Source organism: Somniosus microcephalus, chromosome 3, assembly GCF_052327205.1.
Source record: "Somniosus microcephalus isolate GS21.2 chromosome 3, FLI_Smic_1.0, whole genome shotgun sequence".
NCBI lineage: Eukaryota > Metazoa > Chordata > Chondrichthyes > Squaliformes > Somniosidae > Somniosus > Somniosus microcephalus.
Window position 1 is genome coordinate 261,627,787 of NC_140989.1, and position 20,258 is coordinate 261,648,044.

General features: G+C 40.2%; 1 protein-coding gene across 4 annotated transcripts in view; it reads right to left on the reverse strand.

Moving 5' to 3' along the window:
- The window catches only part of dennd1b (DENN/MADD domain containing 1B), a 307,950-nt gene that overhangs the window by 67,664 nt on the left and 220,028 nt on the right, over positions 1-20,258 (reverse strand). For all 4 annotated transcript variants that reach the window (XM_085982400.1, XM_085982401.1, XM_085982403.1 and 1 more), the window contains 3 exons: positions 17,831-17,876; positions 11,128-11,229; positions 5,398-5,523 (listed from right to left, as the gene is read on the reverse strand). In XM_085982400.1, coding sequence (XP_085838526.1) covers positions 5,398-5,523; positions 11,128-11,229; positions 17,831-17,876 — 274 coding nt within the window. The remainder of the gene's footprint in view (positions 1-5,397; positions 5,524-11,127; positions 11,230-17,830; positions 17,877-20,258) is intronic.

Sequence of the window (20,258 nt, forward strand, 5' to 3'; positions counted from 1 at the left end):
TTTCTGGCTGGGATATCCGGGATCAAATCATCTTCCTTCTGTACCACTGAACACAACCCCAATTCCCCTTTCAACATTTGTCCCACTCCTTACCTTCCCTCTATTACTGACTATCACAGCATCCTCTTGGCCACAATACTTAAATAAAGGCCACCACAAAGCAAACTTTCCAATCCAACTTTATCCATATATGCATCCAATATTACATCAAGCAATCAACTAATCACCCTTGTGCATTCCCTTACTGACTGTCTTGCGTGTGCCTTTGCCTATCCCAGTGATGTTATGCAGAGCTGCAGCATGGCTGGTGGAAGTCTGCTGACTTTCAGTGGGGGACACTGCAGATGGCCTTGCAGGACGATCTTGAGGAACTGGTGACGGAGTGTGAAATCGAGTGACTGTGTTTCTTATTCTTCACTCTCCCTCTTCTTGGTCAACCACTGACTGGGCAAGCTGGATTTCTTGGATGTCTGAAATGAGGAAGGCAAAAGGGAAGGGTTGTGGTGAGGGGAGGGTGGGAAAGCAAGAGGTGCATGCTTTCACCATGTGCAGTTTCTTTCTGGAGGGCCTCCTGACCCCCTGTTGTCCAGTGTTGACCACCTGCACAAACTGGAGTGCTGTATCCAAGACCCTGGGTGCCCCTTCCCTGGCCTGTTGAGCCATTTATGTTAGTGCTGAAGCACTTCTACCATTTTTTTTTTTTATGTGCGGAAGGCAGTTCCACTTTAAAAACTACAGACTGCCTAGTTCTGAAGGATTTTTTTTTTTTTTTTTGCAGAAGGCACTTCAGCTTTAAGCACTAGAGACTGCCTTAGAAAGGAACAGGCTAGCTTTAAGTAAAGGCTGACTCGCTCCAGCGACGCAAACCTGGGCCCCGTCAGCAGTGCATTAGTCGCTAGGTTGTGCGCTACAATCATGTAGGGTGGCAGGCAGCGTCAAATTGACGTGCTGCCTGTGCTTTCTGAATGGGCGCGGACATATCTCACATCGCGGTGCCCGTGCCCGTTTTTGGGCCTCATCGAATTTTACCCCCCACTTATCTTTTCACCTTTTGGATTCATGTCTGCATCTAGCTAGACTGATAGTCTCATCTCTAGGCTGAATATAAAAATTTTAAGTAGCTTCAATAAATGTGGTTTCAGAGCATTAAACTGACTCCAATTCAACACTAAACTGGCAATCTCACTCAGAGCCCACAAGAATGGCTACTGCTTGGCCAATGAAGCGAGGTTTAAGAATGGTCTTAAAGGAACAGCGGGGGGTGGAAAAGCAGAGGGGATTCGGGAGGAAATTCCAGAGAGTGGGCCCTAGGTGGCTAATGGCAGGGCCACCAATTATGGGGTTAAATAATGGTGGATTCACAAGAGGCGAGAACAACAGAGAGCTCAGGGTGGGGTGGGTAGGGGGGCAAGGTTATAGGACTGAAGGAGAATACCGAGAGAGACGGAGTGGGGAGAGCATGGAGAGATTTTTTTTAAAAGGCAATTGCAAATTTAAAGCATTCAGGGATCAGGAGTCAAAGTTGGTCAACTAGAACGGGGAGTATTGGATAAGTAGGAAGGAGCATGCAAGATAGGATACGATCAGCAGAATGTATAAGCGGGTGGAGAATGGGCCAGCAAAGAGAGCATTGTCTGGTAGTCAGAAACGTTAAGTGGGGGGGTTTCAGCAGCAGATAGGTTCAAGTAGAGGTGGAGGTAGGCAATGTTATGGAGGTGGTAGTAGGAAGTTTTTGTAATACATATGTGAATGAATAGGGCACTGAGGTCACCACCAGTCTGGTTCAGCCTGAAAGTAGATGAGGAAGGTGATCGAGTCAGTAAGGAGTGAGTGTGCAGTTTGTGGTTGGGGATGAAAACAATGGCTTCAAGTCTTCTGACTGATTACCTGGAGAATGTCTCATCAAAGGTTGGATGTTGGGCAAGCAGTCTGGCAACATAAAGGCAATGGAAAGGTTGAGAGATCTGGAGGGCAAGTAGAGTTGGATCTTATCGATGTCAATGTGGAAGCTAACTACATGTTTATGGATGATGTCTTCAAAGGGCAGCACGTATGCGAGGGAGAAGGGGGTCAATGATGGCTACTTGGGGGACTCTGGAAGTGATGGTGCAGTGGTGGGAAGAAAAGCCTTTGCTAGAGATGCTCTGGTTATGATTGGATAGGCAAGAGTGGAACCAAGTGAGGATAGGAGGAGCTTGAGAACAGATAATGCATTATGGTCATTCATGGATCATTTTGTTTTCACAAAAGAAATAATTTGGATCAATTCTTACTCTCAGGGGGGGAAAAAATTGCTTCTAACCATGATGAGCACCTCATGGAAAATCAAAGATCTTCAGCACACTATTTATAGCTTCATGGAGATCAACATTTTGATTCCTTCTGAGCCCAGAAAATAAAATAACTAGCAGCTTTGTGCATCTACACAGTAGAACAGTAGGGAATTTTCTTGGAATAGGTGGCTCCAGATTGATCCAATGCACAGCTCTCCATAAAGCCAGTGAGGGTGCTCCAAGATGCAAAGGGGCCTCATCCTGTAACTAGGTAACCAGGAATTATGAAATCTGGGGGGGGGGGGGGGGGGGGGGGGAGTACTTTTAACAGAAAAATTTTACTTTCTCTTTAGGCATTTCACATTTATTTTTCATAAGTGAGATGGATGCATTTGTAGCTTAAAATAAACTGCATTCGCTTACCCATGGTCTACAAACACTCCATAATATAGATGCATAACACAAATATATACCTGTATAGTGCTCACCCTTTATCGACACAACAGCAACTTAGAGCTCAGAGATGCTAGGCGGAATTTTAACTCCTGGGGATTCAGGCAACAGACAGGTGCAGGTTTGCCCCTCGGGAGGCACTGCAAGAGGCTTGATCCATTTTAATGTGGGGCCTTATTAACATACACTGGCGAGCTTCCCGCCTGAAACAGGACTTCAGAGACAGCTCGCTGGGATCAGAGGGTCGCCCAGCAGCACTTGGGCAAGCTGCTAAGAGGGCATATGGGGGGGCGGGGGGGGTGCTTCGCGAACGTTTGGGGGGGAAGGAAGTCCGGGGCGATGGCAGTCCAAACTTTCCTCATGAGGCCCGGAGGAGCACTCCTGCTCCTCCTGGCCCACAAAAATAATTTTTACACTTACCTCTAAAGACCCCCGCTTCTTGCCCGCCAAGTCTTACTGGCACTCCAGCCAGTAGACTGTTAAAATGCCCACGGGATCATTTGTATATCGTAGGATCCTGATTTACATGCATACATGAGGCTCCTGCCCGAGTCAAACAGGAGCTTCAACCGCCTAAGAAAACAATCGTGTTAAAATGGCCACAGACCATAGGCAGCTCTCATAGAAAGGGGGAATGTTTCTGCGCTGTACATTCTATCCAATTCTATGTAACTTAGGATTTAAGCCAGAGTTAAAGCCAGCTCCACTAAACATTGGCAATAATGTGGGAGTTACTTTATGTAAGCTATATTATCGGGGCTCTCTCTTTCAATCAACTGGTCGAAATGCATAAGCCAATCCACCAACCGGTTTGCTGTATTTTGCTTGGTGACAAATTAGAACTGCTGAAAATTAACAGAAGTGGTTTTCCTCATTTTCTTATTTCTCCATATATACTGTATCCTCGCCATGCAATGGAACCTATATAGCCATCTAGGTTTTCATGGGCAGGGTAAATGCAGACATGACTGAATATGTGAGACACACTTTCGGTTTATCAGGTGACCAAGACTGTCTTACTTAAGCTACAAACTGACAATTTTCCTGATAACCGGTTCAGGAGGGAGGGCATATTAGTTGATGCTGCTGCATAATTTTTCATATGTCGTGAACCCTTACATCCCTCCCTCATTAAAAAGTGGTAAACCCTTAGCCCCTTTCCACTACCTTCTGGAACACTGAACACAAATGAACAGATATTTTGCAGACAATTTAGATAGTACCAGCCATAGTTTATTTCATACTATATTAGTGTATACTGGCAGTGACATGATGAGTGACATAAATACTTCAGGCATCGTATCTGAGTAGCTATGGCTTGGTGTGCAGCAACTATATATAGCCTGCAAGCCTTGGTTATCCAGTCCATGAAGCCCCAGTGATGCATTGCCTACTTGTACTCACATCTTGTGCACTGTTGGTTTCTCCTGTTTGAATTTCAGGGAGCTGGTGGTTTGAAAACATTTGTTCTCATTGATCAATAATTTTGAAATCCACCAGTGTGTTGTAAACACATTTTTCTAAACTGCCTGGCCCACAAAATTCAAATCCAGCAATATAAAAAAAAACCTGCAATCTCCGGGGACAGTATGTCCCAGAACACAAGTTTAAAGGTGTGAAATACTCAAAAAGTTAAAATACGGAAGTCTAACAATTTATTGCCAATTACTATATTCTGATATAAATGTGCGTATCTCCTGCGGCATTGTTCACACTGAGTGAGAGGATACTCTGTTTAATTACTGGAATAATACCATGTAATACACAATGTATTATTCTGCTGAAAAGCTGCAGATTTGAGTTGCTGTCTGTATGCATAGGTCACTCTGAAGTTAGTATAGAGGGTAACTGCTATTGGTGATGGAAGTTTGCAAATTGGCTGGTACTTGTAATTTTCCAGCACCAGGTCAGGGGCGAGGGAAGAGAGTGGTGAATCAGTTGGTTATGTGGGACAATGTCAAGAGCCTTCCTAAAATCCTGGTAGATAGTCTGCACTGCTTCCCTCCTTATCCACCAGATTATGAAGCTCCTTAAAGAAATCTCTCTCTCTCCTTCTCATTGGGCCCTGTCCTTACAGATAATCCAGCAAACATCCTTCAAAGTCTCCAATACTTGCCCCACAATTTAGACAAGGCTCACAGGTCTGCAATACAATTACGGTTTTATAGAATAGCACAAATACAGGTTTGAATAAGTAGAAGCCCAATACCATTACATAGTATGGCGCAGGATAGATTACAAAGTCTACCTGACACTTGGAATATGTCAAAAACAACTGTAGTAGCTTTCTTCAGTCATTGGACAGGTCACCATGCCGAGAGCCTCAAACAAAAATTGCATCTTAGCGGCTAAAAATTGAAAAGCTCATCTTGACAGAAAGCTGACAAATTTCCAGCCAGCCAGCCACAAAGGCACAAAAACTGATGACAGTCACAAGAAGTTAGGAGACTGGACCATTCGGCTTTCACAGCTGTAGATGATTGAAGACAAGATACAAGTGGGCAGAAGAAAAGTCAAAACTCTACATGGAACTGATTACACAAGACTGCAATAGGAGAAGAAAATGATGCTCAATAAAGCCATGGGGACCAATATAAATATTGCTCGCTTGTTTGATATATGTTTAAACCAACACAAGAATACAATATTGGAGATTTTTTAAAAGACTTACAGGTTTATATCGGAGTGCATCCCTATAGGAGCCAAATAATGCTGCCTGTGCCTTCAGAAAGGACCTGGCTACCCCATCACCAGTAGCTGTGGACTGCTTCTTCAGTTTGTATTTCAAGGGCGAGACCTGTACAAAGAAAGGAAATGTTAAATCAACGCTACTTGTAGAAAAAATTCCATGATTTACACTAAGCAAAAACTGTTATCAGTGTGCAAGCCCTTCCTGGGTTTGCAGGTCATCCAAAAAAAAGAGCTTATCCTTTTCTGAGCACCTGCTGCTTTGTTATTATATGAAATAGCACAGGGTTGACAATAAGGAGACAATGGGAGTACCTTCACCATACGGACAGCAGCAGTTCAAGGAGGCGGTTCACCACCACCTTCTCAAGGGCAATTAGGAATGGGCAATAAATACTGGCCCTGCCAGCGACGCCCACATCCCATAAAACGAATAAAAAAATAAACATACAAAACGTAAATATTTAGCGAAGTTTTTCCAAGACTTTGAGTTAAATAGACTTCCAATTATTGCACTGTATTTTAGTGAACAAAGCAACTTTTCAGACATTTGCTGGAGTTGTACAACATGTGCCACCGTGTCGAGGAAGTAGCAAACCGTTACAATGTCCGGACCAATTGAGGACTATTTAAGCTGCTCTTTTCATCAAATGCTATTTCTTATCGATAGAAGCGATGTGTCCTGTATACATTTCTGAGTGTAAAAATAACTCCAATGATTCACAAAGACAGGACCTTTTCTTCAAAAAGTCTTGAAATTATTCAGACCACAGAAAAACAGAAATCAAATGGAGTACAGTTAATTGCAAGAAATACCTGTTGCATAATAAAATCAGACCACATCTTCATGAAGAAAATATAATTAGGAATTAAATTATATATTAAAAAAATTATGAAGTGTATGGTACGAGTGCGATACACCAACAGCCTAAAATTCAAGGGAACAGCAATGAGAAAATACGTGCATTGTTACTAAAATATTGAATGCAATTTCCTTCTGTGCTTCAAATGATTGCTTTCTAATTACTCATTATACTTCTTTTATTAAAGATAACCAGCACAGTACAAGGCATCAGAGAAAACCAAGCTCTACAGGTGATAAACCTTTACAGCAGTGACATTTTTCAGTGTAAAGTCACAGTTACTGTGATCTGATCAAAGAAAGGGACCCCCATTGGGTCCAATTACAGCCATATTTTTATGGAAAAATCATCGAGTTATGATGTTCATAATCTATGCAGAAAGGACTTTACAATATAGGTCTTTTCCCAATAGCTGTGATCTTTTCAATTTACATCAAGGCTTGATAGCTACAGATGAAAGTCTTGAAATCCAATTCATTTAGTGCTTTGACTGCATATACCAAGGCTCATTAAGTTTTTTCAATTAACTTCAGCACAGGTTGTGAAGTACATAATCTATATCTCTGTGGCAAGAAAGGTTAAAGAACATACAAATCCACTGAACTCTCCATGCTCTTTAATTGACACTACACTATGGATTCATTCTGCAAACCATCAAGTAATGAAATATCAATGTTCCTCAGTCTGATAAACTTTAATGGGTGCAACAAAACAATACCTGCGCACATGGGCAGATTCCACAAGCAGTACCGTCTGGGCTAAAACAATTTTTTTTTTAAAGACAAAGTCTGGTCAACTGTCCCATATTCGTAAATGGAGGAATGTAATGATTTGGTGACTCGATGACTGGAAAATTTGTAAATTGCATCCCATAGGCAAATTGCGGAAGTTTGGAGTTTTCAAAGTAGACTTCTTATTCTGCCTAAGAACATCCCAATAGCACAATAATGCTCCTTTAGACAGAACTGCTACCAATAAAAATGATGATATAATCAATGACAATGTGGCATTGATCATTTTGTTTCAAATTAAGTTTTGAATACCAAGTAATATTAAAACTAATTTTTTCCACATCCACTCATTTCATTAAAAAAATCAACTACAATCTATCCTACTGAAATAGGCAAGGAACAGAAAACAAGGGCAAAATTGTCTGGACTACTCTGCACTTAAACCTTGAATTTTGACATTATACCATGATATTCGGCAGCCTTTACTTGGGGTAAAGTGCCCAGTAGGTTTGTGTTCTTTGGTGTATGTCTCCTTTGACTATTACATAATAGGAAGGTAGGCAGGACAGCAGGCACCTCTGGGCCTCTGTAACCATCACTAATAGGTGCACAATAGCAACCAAGGATGATCTACCCTTTGACCTTTCTCCTCAGTGAACACAACAGCATCAGTTTCAAATCAGAACATCCTAAACAAAAACACTGACAGGTTCTTGTCATTTTAACCAAGCTCACCAGCAGAGTAGGGACAAGCTGTACGTCTATTGGATCTGGGACTCCTGAACTCATTTTGATTTGATTGCTGATTTTTCTGGTGTTTTGGGTAAAACTTGTTTCTGGAAACCATTCTAGACAGAGATATCAAATGACCATATTTGTCTTAGTTTCCATAATTAGATTCGATATAGCCAAAAACATTTTTCTATCCATTTTACTTTGTCACTGATAAGTAGCAAGAACAAAACCCTGAACAGACCTTCTGCTCAGACAAAATCATTCCTCCAAATTTTGGGGAAGATTCCTGAACTGAGAAGTGTATTCTTACAACAGTGTTGGGACAGAGGGGTGGAGACAGCAAAGGGCTTCTTTTCGTGGCCCCTTGCTGGCTACCCTACTTGGATCATTTCAACCCTAAGATAAAGCTTTCTGACTCAAAAGGAAATCTGGCATCCCTCATGGTTCTAACAGAGTCTGTTCCCCAAGCTTTCAGGCAAGTGTTTCTGCAGCCACGCCAGAGGAATTTCAGACTCTGTTTTGAAACTTTCCCAAACGACATGAACTTGCTATTGGGAAAAAAAACCTTTTCTCAAGAAGGGAAATGCCAGGATTTGCTTCCTAGATGTCTACTCTTAACTTATTGGAAGACTTTAATGCTGCTATCCAAGTGCATCGGTGTACAAAGTCAACAGCACACCACTGCAAAACTATGGCTTTTGAATAAAATTATTCAGTAATATTATTTTAAAATTTAGTTATGTATAAACATGACAGAATTAGTTGGGTTTATTGGCATGCTCACCTACACTGTACTGAGAACACATTCTCATGTGACCAGAAGTCACCTTGCCCTGCACTACATATTTTGTTTTGTATTTATTTTGCAGATGGAAAATCACTATTGAGCCTGCTACACACTGCGTAAATTAGTGTTCCTGTGTTAACAAGGGAACTTGTTATTATTCATCTGGCACAGAGGAAACTATTGTTACCGATCCCAGGTTATTTCATGATATTTTAGGCAATGGCCAACACAGGAAGAGGGCATTTGGAATCCTAGTCCACCCGAGTTGCACTGAATTTCAGCAAATTGAATATGAAGTCTCTGCAGGCGTTAGGTTCTCAGAGATGTGAATTCGCATATGGAAAATGTTGAAGAACTTGTAGCCAGAATATGCGACATCATTTCAGAATAAAGGCTGAAAAGCTGCTTCCTCTACTAACTGATATTCCTTAAGAACATGTTCAATGTGATCATTCTCCACCTCTTTGTAGAAAATAATTTGAAAAATATGCAAACTCAACTAATTTCAATGAAGCTAAATCAGACAGAACACCGAGTAACAGCAGTGCACGATTAATTTCAATGGTTTTAAAAAGGGAAAGGTAACTCGGTTACAACATTCTTGTTGTTTCGGTGAAATTGCTGACAGGTGAATTCTTGATGTGCATCACCAGCTTGTTCAGCAATCACGACACAGAGGAAACTGCCAAGCTGGAAGAGTTTTATTTAATGGAAAGTCCCAAAACATGTAGTGCACCAGTGGTGAGAATAAGTGGGTTTGTATTTTGAATGCCTCAACAATCCATTAAATAACCAGAGTGAATAATCTTGAATTACACTGGAAGCAAACTATTTATCTTCAAGTCGCCTTGGCCACAGCCTGCTCCCTGCAGAGAGGCCACAGCAGTGACTGCGAAAAGCTACCAACTAAGGGAATGTGCAGTGGTACAAGCAAGGAAGCTGAAAAAGCCTGGAACTAATGGGAAATTTCCAAGAATGCATTTTTTCATGGCTTCATTTTGCTTGCTGCATTTTATGTTAAGTTTAAGATCAAGGTACGAACTATGTAACTCATGCATTTAATCCAACGAAAATTTAACAAAACAAAATTTGATTGGGACATGTTAAGTCTATATGAACAAAGCAGCATTTCAGCAAGAACGTAAACAAACAGGTTCCCGGAGGCTAATCACAATAATTATTTTTCCATCTGGAAATCCACAGTATGTTCTTAAGCGGTATCGCTACCAACAAAACTAACATTTCTAATAGTCAATAACTCTTAAATATTATGTGTGAATATCTGACAAGGGACCATTATTAAGATGGCAGCATACAACACAGCAGAGCGTCTACATGAAAACAGTTCAGTAATTCAGGACAACTGTGACCTGCTGACCTTTATGACAACTGAAACCAATACAAAAACTGACCTAATAATAGTCTCCATATGGACTAAAATCCTTGTGACATGAACTCACATGTAACTAAACATATCTTGTAACAGCTTGACTCAAATCAACAGGAGTCCAACTCATACTATTTTTAAAATTACTTTTTCTGAGGGTGGGGGGGGGGGGTGGGAAGAGGGAAAAATCCCCCAAAAAAGGGAATCAAAATAATGGACGCAAATTATTCTAGTTGATCGTAAATGTACAGGATAATTGCAGGAAAAACAACATGGTGGATATTCAGAAATGGGCATGTCATATTTTGTATAAGTATGGCCATGTATTGTTTGTGGTTTGTTTAAATTAAAACATGGACTAATAAGCACCCTGAAGCATTAGCAACCAGGAAAAGCAATACAAGATCAAAGAGGAGATGCAGCCGGCACCTCATTTATCAGATTTCATTGGTAAAAAGACAGCCTTTTTTAACCATATCTTTTAATTTAGAGGAGTATCCTTTTGTGGCAAGTTCAAACCGTCATTTTCTTTCCAAACAGAAATCTAAGCAAGAGAGAGTATAGCCAGTTTTAAAACAAATAACGCATTTCCGTTGAAACTGTCTCAATCAGAAGATAAATAAGATGCAATGGAAAACTAATAATTCACGGAAACAAATGTTTCAGAATACTGAAGATCAAAGGATCAATTTTGTGACCCCAACTGTAAAAGTATTTCTTATTATATTGACCGATGCCATCTGAGCATTAATTAAAGGAAAGAGAGCTGGCAGGTGGCAGGGAAACAGGAGCTGATAATTGGCCCCCTTCTTCTTCTTGCCTTCACAACTCAACTCGTTCTTCAGCAAGAAATGCCACTAGGCAGACAGAAATGCATACTTCGTAATTTAATGATTAAGTATAAGATGAAGAGACTTACATTTTAAAAAAGCTACAGCTAATGAATGCAGATATCCTTCTGATCATGAGCTTCATTTACGATCGGCTGCACAATTCAAAATCTCTCTTCAGCCACAGTCAAAATCTTGAAAATAATTCTGCTTTATAAGTCAATTTGCAGCTCCTAATTTTCACAAAACAAAGCAGCAGACTTGGTATCGCTTCCACCACCACCCCCCACCATCTTCCAATTTGTGATTACAAAAGGAAAGTCTTGATCACGACACAGAGCTAATGCAGTTAAAAAATGCATCGTTCCATTTTGACTTACCACTTCACCGGGCAGGTTGTGAAGGTCATCAAAAGGTGTTTCCAGTGTGTTTGTATCTACGTTTAATATAATCACATCTTCTAAAGCTTTATTTTTCACCTTCTGTTGGAAGGAAAAGAGGAAATGTTCAGCACTGGTGTAAATAGAATTGCATTATTTTAATAATAGGCATGTGGGCTTGGGGTTGTGAAAACAAAAATCGTATTTCCACAGTTGCCATGTATTCAGTGTTCTCCCAGAGGACGGCATTTCCAGCAATTGAGTGTACGTGTGGAGGCTGTCCGTCTGTATTCAGGTGCTTCATGGCAGGAGTACTGATCTCATGGGTTGTTGTGCACAGCCAAAGGGATAAATTCAGTTCCACACAGTGGGTGACGAGGAATTTGATCCTTTTTAAAAAAAATACAAGCATTCTGTTATTGAATCAGAGACCCAAAACTTTATTCTGCACCGAAATTTGGTTAATCCGGGAGCATTTGGGCCCAAGGCAGGTTTACAAATTTGATACTTAGTTCCAATTTAGAAGGTTTAAAGGTGATCACCCATCACGATTGGTGAAACAGGAGTGGCAGCTCACTAAGCAGAATATGGAGTATTTAAATACTGTCCCTGCTACTGTATCTTCAATTGAAGCATTCTTTAAATATATTAGGAACAAGAAAAAGGTGCAGAAGGACATTGGGCTGTTTACCAGCAGCAATGGGGAGGTGGTGTCAGAAAATAAGGAAGTGGTAGAATTACTACATCATTATTTAGTGACTATTTTGGCAATGAAATTGCAGGGGTGTAGCAAGAGAAAACATGTCTGAGTTAAAAAAGGTGTATAAAATGGAGCAGATTGGAAACCCTTATAAATCAGAAGGAACAACATAGTAGAAAGGTTTAGGAAGCTGAAGGTTTAAAAAAAGGCTCCAGGCTCTGACAATTTCCATCCATGGAGCCTGGTGGAGTTGGATGAGATTGCAAATCCAGTCCCTGAGCAGTAGTACTGCTCTTATGGGTTGGTGTGCAAAGCGAAAAGGGTAAAGTCATGCTTCTTTCCACACTGAAATCAACAGATTTTTATTCGGTAAGGCTATCAAGGGATATGGATCAAAGGCAGGTAAATGGAGTTGAGGATTAAAATGTGGAATATGCGCAAGTATCTGAATGGCCTTTCCCCATGTTCCTATGATAGCTTCGGAAACTCACTGCAACCAAATTAACATCGCAATGGTTTGTAATTCTTTGAGGAGCTTACAGATCTGACCGATAGAATCATTGCAGCACAGTCGGAGGCCATTCGGCCCCTCGAGCCTGTACCGGCTCTCTGCAAGAGCACTTCAGCCCTTTCCTCGTAGCCCTGCAAATTTTTTTCCTTCAGCTACTTATCGAATTCCCTTTTGAAAGCCACAATTGAATCTGCCTCCAGCACCCTTTCAGGCAGTGCATTCCAGATCATAATCATTCGCTGCGTAAAAGAGTTTTCCCTCATGTCGCCGTTGGATCTTCTGCCAATCACCTTAAATCTGTGTCCTCTGGTTCTCGACCCAATGGGAACAGTTTATCGCTATCTACTCTGTCTAGAGCCCTCATGATTTTGAACACCTCTATCAAATCTCCTCTCAATCCTCTGCTCTAAAGAGAACAACCCCAGCCTCTCCAGTCTATACACGTAACTGAAGTCCCTCATCCTTGGATCCATTCTTGTAAATCTTTTCTGCACCCTCTCTAAAGCCTTCACATCCTTCCTAAAGGACAATACTCCAGTTGTGGCCAAACCAGTGTTTTATAAAGGTTCATCATAACTTCCTTGCTTTTGCATTCTATGCCTCCATTTATAAAGCCCAGGATTCCGTATGCTTTTTTAACCACTTTCTCAACTTGTCCTGCCACCTGCAATGATTTGTACACGTATACCCGCAGGTCTCTTTTCCTGCACCGCCTTTAGAATTGTACCCTTCAGTTTATATTGCCTCTGCTCGTTCTTCCTACCGAAATATATCACTTTGCACTTTTCTCTGTTAAACTTCATCTGCCACGTGTCCGCCCATTACACCAGCCTATGTCCTCTTAAAGTCTATCCCTATCCTCTTCACTGTTCACTATACTTCCAAGTTTTGTCACATCCGCAAATTTTGAAATTGTGCCCTGCACACCTAATTCCAAATCATTAATATACAACAAGAAAAGCAGTGGTCCTAGTACTGACCCCTGTGGCACACCACTGTATTCCTTCCTCCAGTCCAAAAAACAACCATTCACCATTACACTCTGTTTCCTGTCACTTAGACAATTTTGTATCCATGCTGCCACTGTCCCTTTTATTCCATGGGCTTCAACTTTGCTGGCAAGCCTATTACGTGGCACTTTATCAAATGCCTTTTGGAAGTCCATGTACACCACATCAACTGCATTACCTTCATCAACACTCTGTTACCTCAGCAAAAAATTCAATCAAGTTAGTTAAACATGATTTGCCTTTAACAAATCCATGCTGGCTTTCCTTAATTAATCTACACTTGTCCAAGTTACTGTTAATTTTGTCCCAGATTATCATTTCTGAAAGCTTCCCCACCACTGAGGTTAAACTGACTGGCCTGTAGTTGCTGGGTTTATCCTTACACCCTTTTTTGAACAAGGGTGTAACATTTGCAATTCTCCAGTCCTCTGGCACCACCCCCGTGTCTAAGGAGGATTGGAAGATTATGGCCAGTACCTTCACAATTTCCACCTTTACTTCCCTCAGCATCCTAGGATGCATCCCATCCAGTTCTGGGTTGTTTGGTGGATTGCTCGTTAAAACCATCAGTCCAGTGTTTTCGCTGGGGGGCGGGGGGAAAGAGGGGAGAGAGGAGAAGCAGCAAATAAAATGTGTTGTGTAACTAAGGATGTTGAATTAGGCATCTTGATGAGACTGCAGCTAGTGTGTTGTGCTGGTCTCTGTATTAACAGGAAAGTTGCAGAATTATGAGATGAAGTCCAGACGAGACTGATGACGCTCATTCCTAAATATAAATAATCTTAAATACTAAGGTTACTGTAGCAAGTGGTTACGGCACTGGACGAGCAACCCAGAAGTTATAAGTTCAAATGTCACCACAACAAGTTGAGAATTGGCTGGCACCAGAACAACTGACCATGAAACCTACCAGATTGGTGTAAAAACCCCAACTGGTTCACTAACTCCCACCCGTCACCTCAAGTTGTCCTAGGAACGGGCAATAAATGCTGCCTTGTCAGTATCGCTCACATCCCATGCACAAATAAAAACAGAGGGCCACGGTATGAGAAAAGATTGTCCACCCTAGGACTTTACACTCTGAAGAGGAGGAGGGTCTTCAAGACTTTCACAGGTATAGAAAATTTGGTTTTATCGAAGTTCTTCTGTTGGGCACAGGATTCAAATACTAGGGGACACAATTTCAAGTTAAAGTTGTGACAGGAAACCAGGAAATTGAGGTAACTTTTTCCATTGAAAGGGTAACAGAATTGTGGAACAGATTACCAGCAGGGGTGGTGGAACGGAAAACCACAGTAGGCTTTTAATACAAAAAGGGCTGGATGAATTTCTGTTACAGCTGGATGAATCACAGCAAGATACCTGATTTTTTTTTTGGAGGGGGGGGGGGGGGGGGCTGGTGGGTGGTGGAAGGGTTAGAAATCAGTGATGTTCTCCTGCCCTAAACATGACTAAAACAAAGTACAATAAATTAAGAAAGTTCCACAACTGTAGGACAGTATAGTGTAGATGAGAACAAACAATAAATGGTCATGGTTTTAACTGAAACTGTTGATGTAGCTTATCAAGAAAAAGTGATCAGACAAAGAGCGAGAGAGAAAGAAACAATGAAGACTGCTGGTATTTGTGGGAAAATGCAGAGCAAAAAACAGGTAATTACACAAGAATCCTAGATCAGTTGCGAGGACAGGTACTGAATGTTTAAACATCGTAAAAAAAACAACAGGGTGACCATGGCTATCTATTTTGTCCTCTAAAATCTATTCTTTTCACAGAACTCAGGTCCAACATCTCTAACAAGTGAAGAGAAAAGAGAGGACTTCCAGTTCCTCAATAGTCCTGCTGGCTATTAAACTGCAAGGAAATCTCATTGTCTATTAGACAGCTGTAAACCAGTGAACCTGGGTCACTAAGCGTCAATGGACTTGAAACAATTTTGTACATCCAGTCTTTTTCCTATGCTCTTCATTTGGTTTTCTTTATGCAGCAAATATATTTTTTGACTGCTACGTCGGAATCATTTCAATAAAAAAAAACTTAATTGTTCGGCCACTTAGGGGCTACAAAAGGTTGCGAAATAATAATTTCTAAGTGCGACTTTCATTTCTGTCACTATTCTTCCGGAAGTTATTAACTGCACTAAACTTTGTTTTTTTAAATTTGTGAAGCCTGACGTTTGTGTATCTATGTCTAATGGTGCAGGAAAAGTTAAAACTACTGTACATCTTAACTGAATAGCTGAAATTTTGCAAAAATAATTAAGTTGAATCTTTCAGGAAATATCTGAACAAAATTATATTTGAAAACATGCAGCCCATAACAATATCAACTTTGCTGTGGATACAGCATACAAATAGCAACTGTGTGTTTTGGAAACAGTAAAATCTACATCCTGGAGTTTCGTCCGCATTTGTGCTGAGCTACTTATGTAATCTGGACGCAAACAAATTATGTGGCTTAAAAAGATCAGTGTGTTTTGGGACATAACTAAAATACGCCCAAGTTTCCTCGGTCCTTTATGTCCGTCCATCAAACCTTCTGTCCCCACCCACAAAACTGGCCATGCCCTCAACTCTCAAATGCCAGTATTCTCCAATTGCGCTTGTCCAGGGAGGGGGGGTCTCAACATTGCCACCAGATTTTCAGGCACAGCAGGAAACAAAGTCATTCTTTTGGTGTTTCACTGCAATTTTTTGTGTGTAAAAAAAAAATCCTTTGAGACCTGCTCTGTATTATGTTTCTTCTAATCCTGCTTGAAGCGTAAGTCACGTTAAAAATTGAAAAGTTGCCCCGGTTGCAGGTTCTTAAACACTCTGTCCCTAACGTGCACGAATTATGGTTAAATGAGTTGAAACTTTAGATTTTAAGACTGGAAAAAATAATATACTGGTGCAGGTTCGGCGTTTCCTTGGGCCTCGATTGTTTACACTGGTTTTATGCCCATTCACGCCCATTTTGAATTTGGGCATATTGTACCCACATCAGCAGAATGGGCGCAACTTCCGGGTTGGGCCCATGGAGGAAACTCCAGGCCTACACGTTTTTGCTCTGCATACAGCAGATTGTGCTGAGATAATACACAGCCCTTTTTAGGGTCTCACCATGATTAGAACTAAACCAGCTTGCTTTTAACCTTCAGTGGTTCATGTGAATATTTAATGGACAGAATGCAGTATACAGAGTACACAGTTAAAATCGCTCCAAGTATTACAGCTTAGGCAACATAAAATCAGTCATCTTTCGGCATGCAGGTGAGATAAGAGGACAAAAAAAAATGAGAGTCTATATTTTCAAGATACTTGCAGCAATCATTGCACTCTCAATGCTTCTCAGCAAAACGCAGCACTGTTTTTTGTATGCAACAAGGTGCAGAATGTTAGTGGTTGGGAGTTGGGACTCCTCGCACTTCAGGTATCGAGTGTCAGCAGCAAATATTCCCAGGTCAGTTATAGCACAGCCAGCTGCAGAGCAAGTCTCCCTTTATTCTGATATAACAGTAAGCCTCAGCCTCAGAACAACATACCCTGTGACACCGGTGCAACTTTTTTTTCCGTTTCCTACATCACCCAGCCTGGTTCATGCCCACTTGGAAATGAAATGAAACTGCTTAAGTATATTTCACATAGGTCCCTACAGCCAACAGATAGAGGCGACTGGGCCGGATTTGAATCTGTTCAAAGAAGTGAAAGGCCGGTGGTGCCTGAAACACCATCCCACCCACTTCCTCAGAGCAGCATTTTTAACCGTATTTATATAGAGAACACTATTTCAGCAGTGCAAAAAATATACAGCATCAGGAATATGGTTTAATTCCCATTATATATAGTATGATTGTTCTGCCTGCCATTTGTCTTTTTACATTATTAAATCAGTCATGAAGGTTATGCTGCAAACTAAGAATTAAACATTATTTCTGGCATTCTTTTTTCTAATCTTCATGTGAACAATTAGAGATTGATTGATATCGTTGTCTTCATATCTAAACTATTATGAGCAGAGACCAACTCTTCACCTTGTATAATACTACCCATAGGAGATCTTATAATGTAGCTCAAAGGACTACAAGAAACTCTCTGCTGAAGGCACGGCACCCCATCTTACCACCAGGCGGTGCATTTGCAAATTCTACAGTGGGCCACGTTCCTAAAAATCAAAGTCAGAACTTTTGGCAAAATGGTTAAATATTGAATAGTATACACAGTTTAAGATGGAGCTGTTTTCAAATATTGAAATATTTTCTCTATTTACCAAATATCTTGAGAATGGGTTCCCAGTATTCATACCCAGGATCTTTCCTATCTAATAATTGTTTTTATTGAGCATGTTTTCAACTTTTGTAACTTAAGACTGCAACAGTATTGTTGGCATTGTGACTTAGACAACATGCGTTTTCTGCCCTTTAAGCCATGTAACAAGATCTCTATACTACGACTTAGCAACATGTACACAGGTTACTAAAAATAGCAAAAATAGTCAACTTACATCCATTAAGCTCAAGTGAACTCCAACCAGATAGGGCATTGGGGCACTGGGAAAAAAACCAAAATAACCTTGTTAAAGCAAGTATTTATGATCAGGACACGATGACTGAAAATCAAGGCTAGCACAGTTGGTAAACCAATGCTCTGTACCATGGAATAGTGGAATGCACATTCACACCTAAAACCTTTTGCCGAGTGAGCTCCTCACCTCTACCATGCCATCATGGGTAAACAAGTGGAAGGTGCTTCTGCACAGGAAATGAGATATAATTAATAAGTGGGAGGGAAAAGGGAAGTCACCTTCGTACTACTTTTGCACCACCTGCAAAGTAGATCAAGTGAAGCCGTTAGCATGCTGTGCAAAAAAAGCATTTAAAAATAAATATGGGATGAAGTATAAATAAAAGTATGTAATTTTTAAATGGGATATGCTTGCACTGCATTAAGAAGTCTAGTATTATTTAGTGCATAATTTCTTCATATACAAAACATTTATCAGCTAGAGATTTATTATACATATATAACACAATGCATGCCAAAATTCTGCATACACACACATATATTTGTGTTTAAAGGAAAAATATGGTAAATTATGAAGTAATGCTCCTTTGGCACGTAAAATACAATTGAGATAGGAAACTGTTAACAAGGCCTGCTTTTACTGAAGGATTTTATTTGATAAATATGTGATTTCCTGTAGCAATTACTGTCCTTACATTATGCAGAGCAGGCAAGTTAAGTGACAAATAATTGCTCCCATCTCATGAAACCAGGCTTGTGGACGCACTGCCGCTGCTTGCGTGTTATCCTGTAAACAGTAACTCCGCTGTAATAAACTGAGCTGAAAAACTGCATCAGAACAAGGACTACCAAGTGATCAATTTAACATGGATATCTGAGACTCCGTTCCCACCACAATATTGCATATACTGGACTGACAACTCCCTCATTGGTTTTTATGCACAGCATGATGGGTGGCTTCTGAAACAACTGTGTCTAGCATCAAAGATTAGCATCGACAGTTTCCCATGATTGAGCAAAAGATGGATATTTCAAGCACAAATATCAGGCAACTCACTTATTTATATATAGTGTTCATTACAAAATGAGGGGAAATACTTAGAATTACTTTCATAGTTCAATATGATGGAGGAAAAAAGGGCAGCATTCTGTTTATTCCAGTACCAGTTCTTTTGTGCAGCAAATATGTTCTACAGAAGCTAACTTAGAATTTTATGAATGGTTCAATTGTTTCTCCCCTTCCACCATACACCCACTATTTACAGCACACACAATGTAGTCTCTAGCCAATAACATTTTAATCTCAATTTCTGAATAGTCATGACTAGCTTAATTTGTGTAAACAGCAACATAAACCCTGCCAGAAATGTAATCCCCAGAACACTTCACCATTCCCCAGTGAATTGGGAAGACTGGCATATGATGCTACATGTATTCTACAGTTTAAACACAATAACTTCATTATGTATTTATATATGCAATTTAGTAGTTTTATGTTCTGATCTTGATGTTAATCCTTTTGTGGAATATCTACTACAGCAACAAGCTTACAGTAAATGGATAAATTTACAATGCAACAATGATTATTATAGGTTTTTTTTAAGTAAAAGAAATCTGCATCATCATGTTCTGCAAATGGATTACTGTCCTTCAGCACAGTAAATTTTAACATATAATTTTGAAGTTATGTGAAATCCAGCAGTCTGGTCTTAAACCTCACGTACATGGTAGACAAAAATCCGTTTAGGTCAATTAACTCAAAATTAATCTTCCTCAGCTGTTACACAGTACCTTGTCCCCCTAAGCATATTTGATAGTATTCAATTATAATCTGATGCATGTGCTGTATTATACGAAAGGCAGAAACTCTTGCCAATTCAAATCATTTTGATCTACAGCGAAGACAACGCTGATCAGAAAGTGCGTCTTTATATTCCACAGTTCAAAAAAAGACAACAAATTCACACTATTTATATGAGGCATTTTAATTTTGAACAGCTGGAAATTCAATACAAAATCAATTTAGCAGCTGTTATGTTTAAAATGAAATATTTTTAAATTGGCACACAGCATCAGTCTTACCTAGAAGGCAACAGATTTCTCAGCAGAAGATTAAATGTTAGATGTTTGATCATTGTTACTACAGTTTCACAATTAGGTCTATTTTCTTCAAAGAATGAAGGTACATCAAGCATTCCTTCATAGCTTTCCTGCTCAACAATAGAACAGGTGGACATGACACTGGATGATGAGATTAGTAATGTGATAAGTGCATTTCAAATAAAAAGAGGGGATATATTAAATAAACTAATCAAACTCAAGAGGATAAAACCCCTGGTGCGGATGGATTACATCCACGCATTTTAAAAGAATCTAGGGAAGAGATAGTAGAGGCATTACTACACATA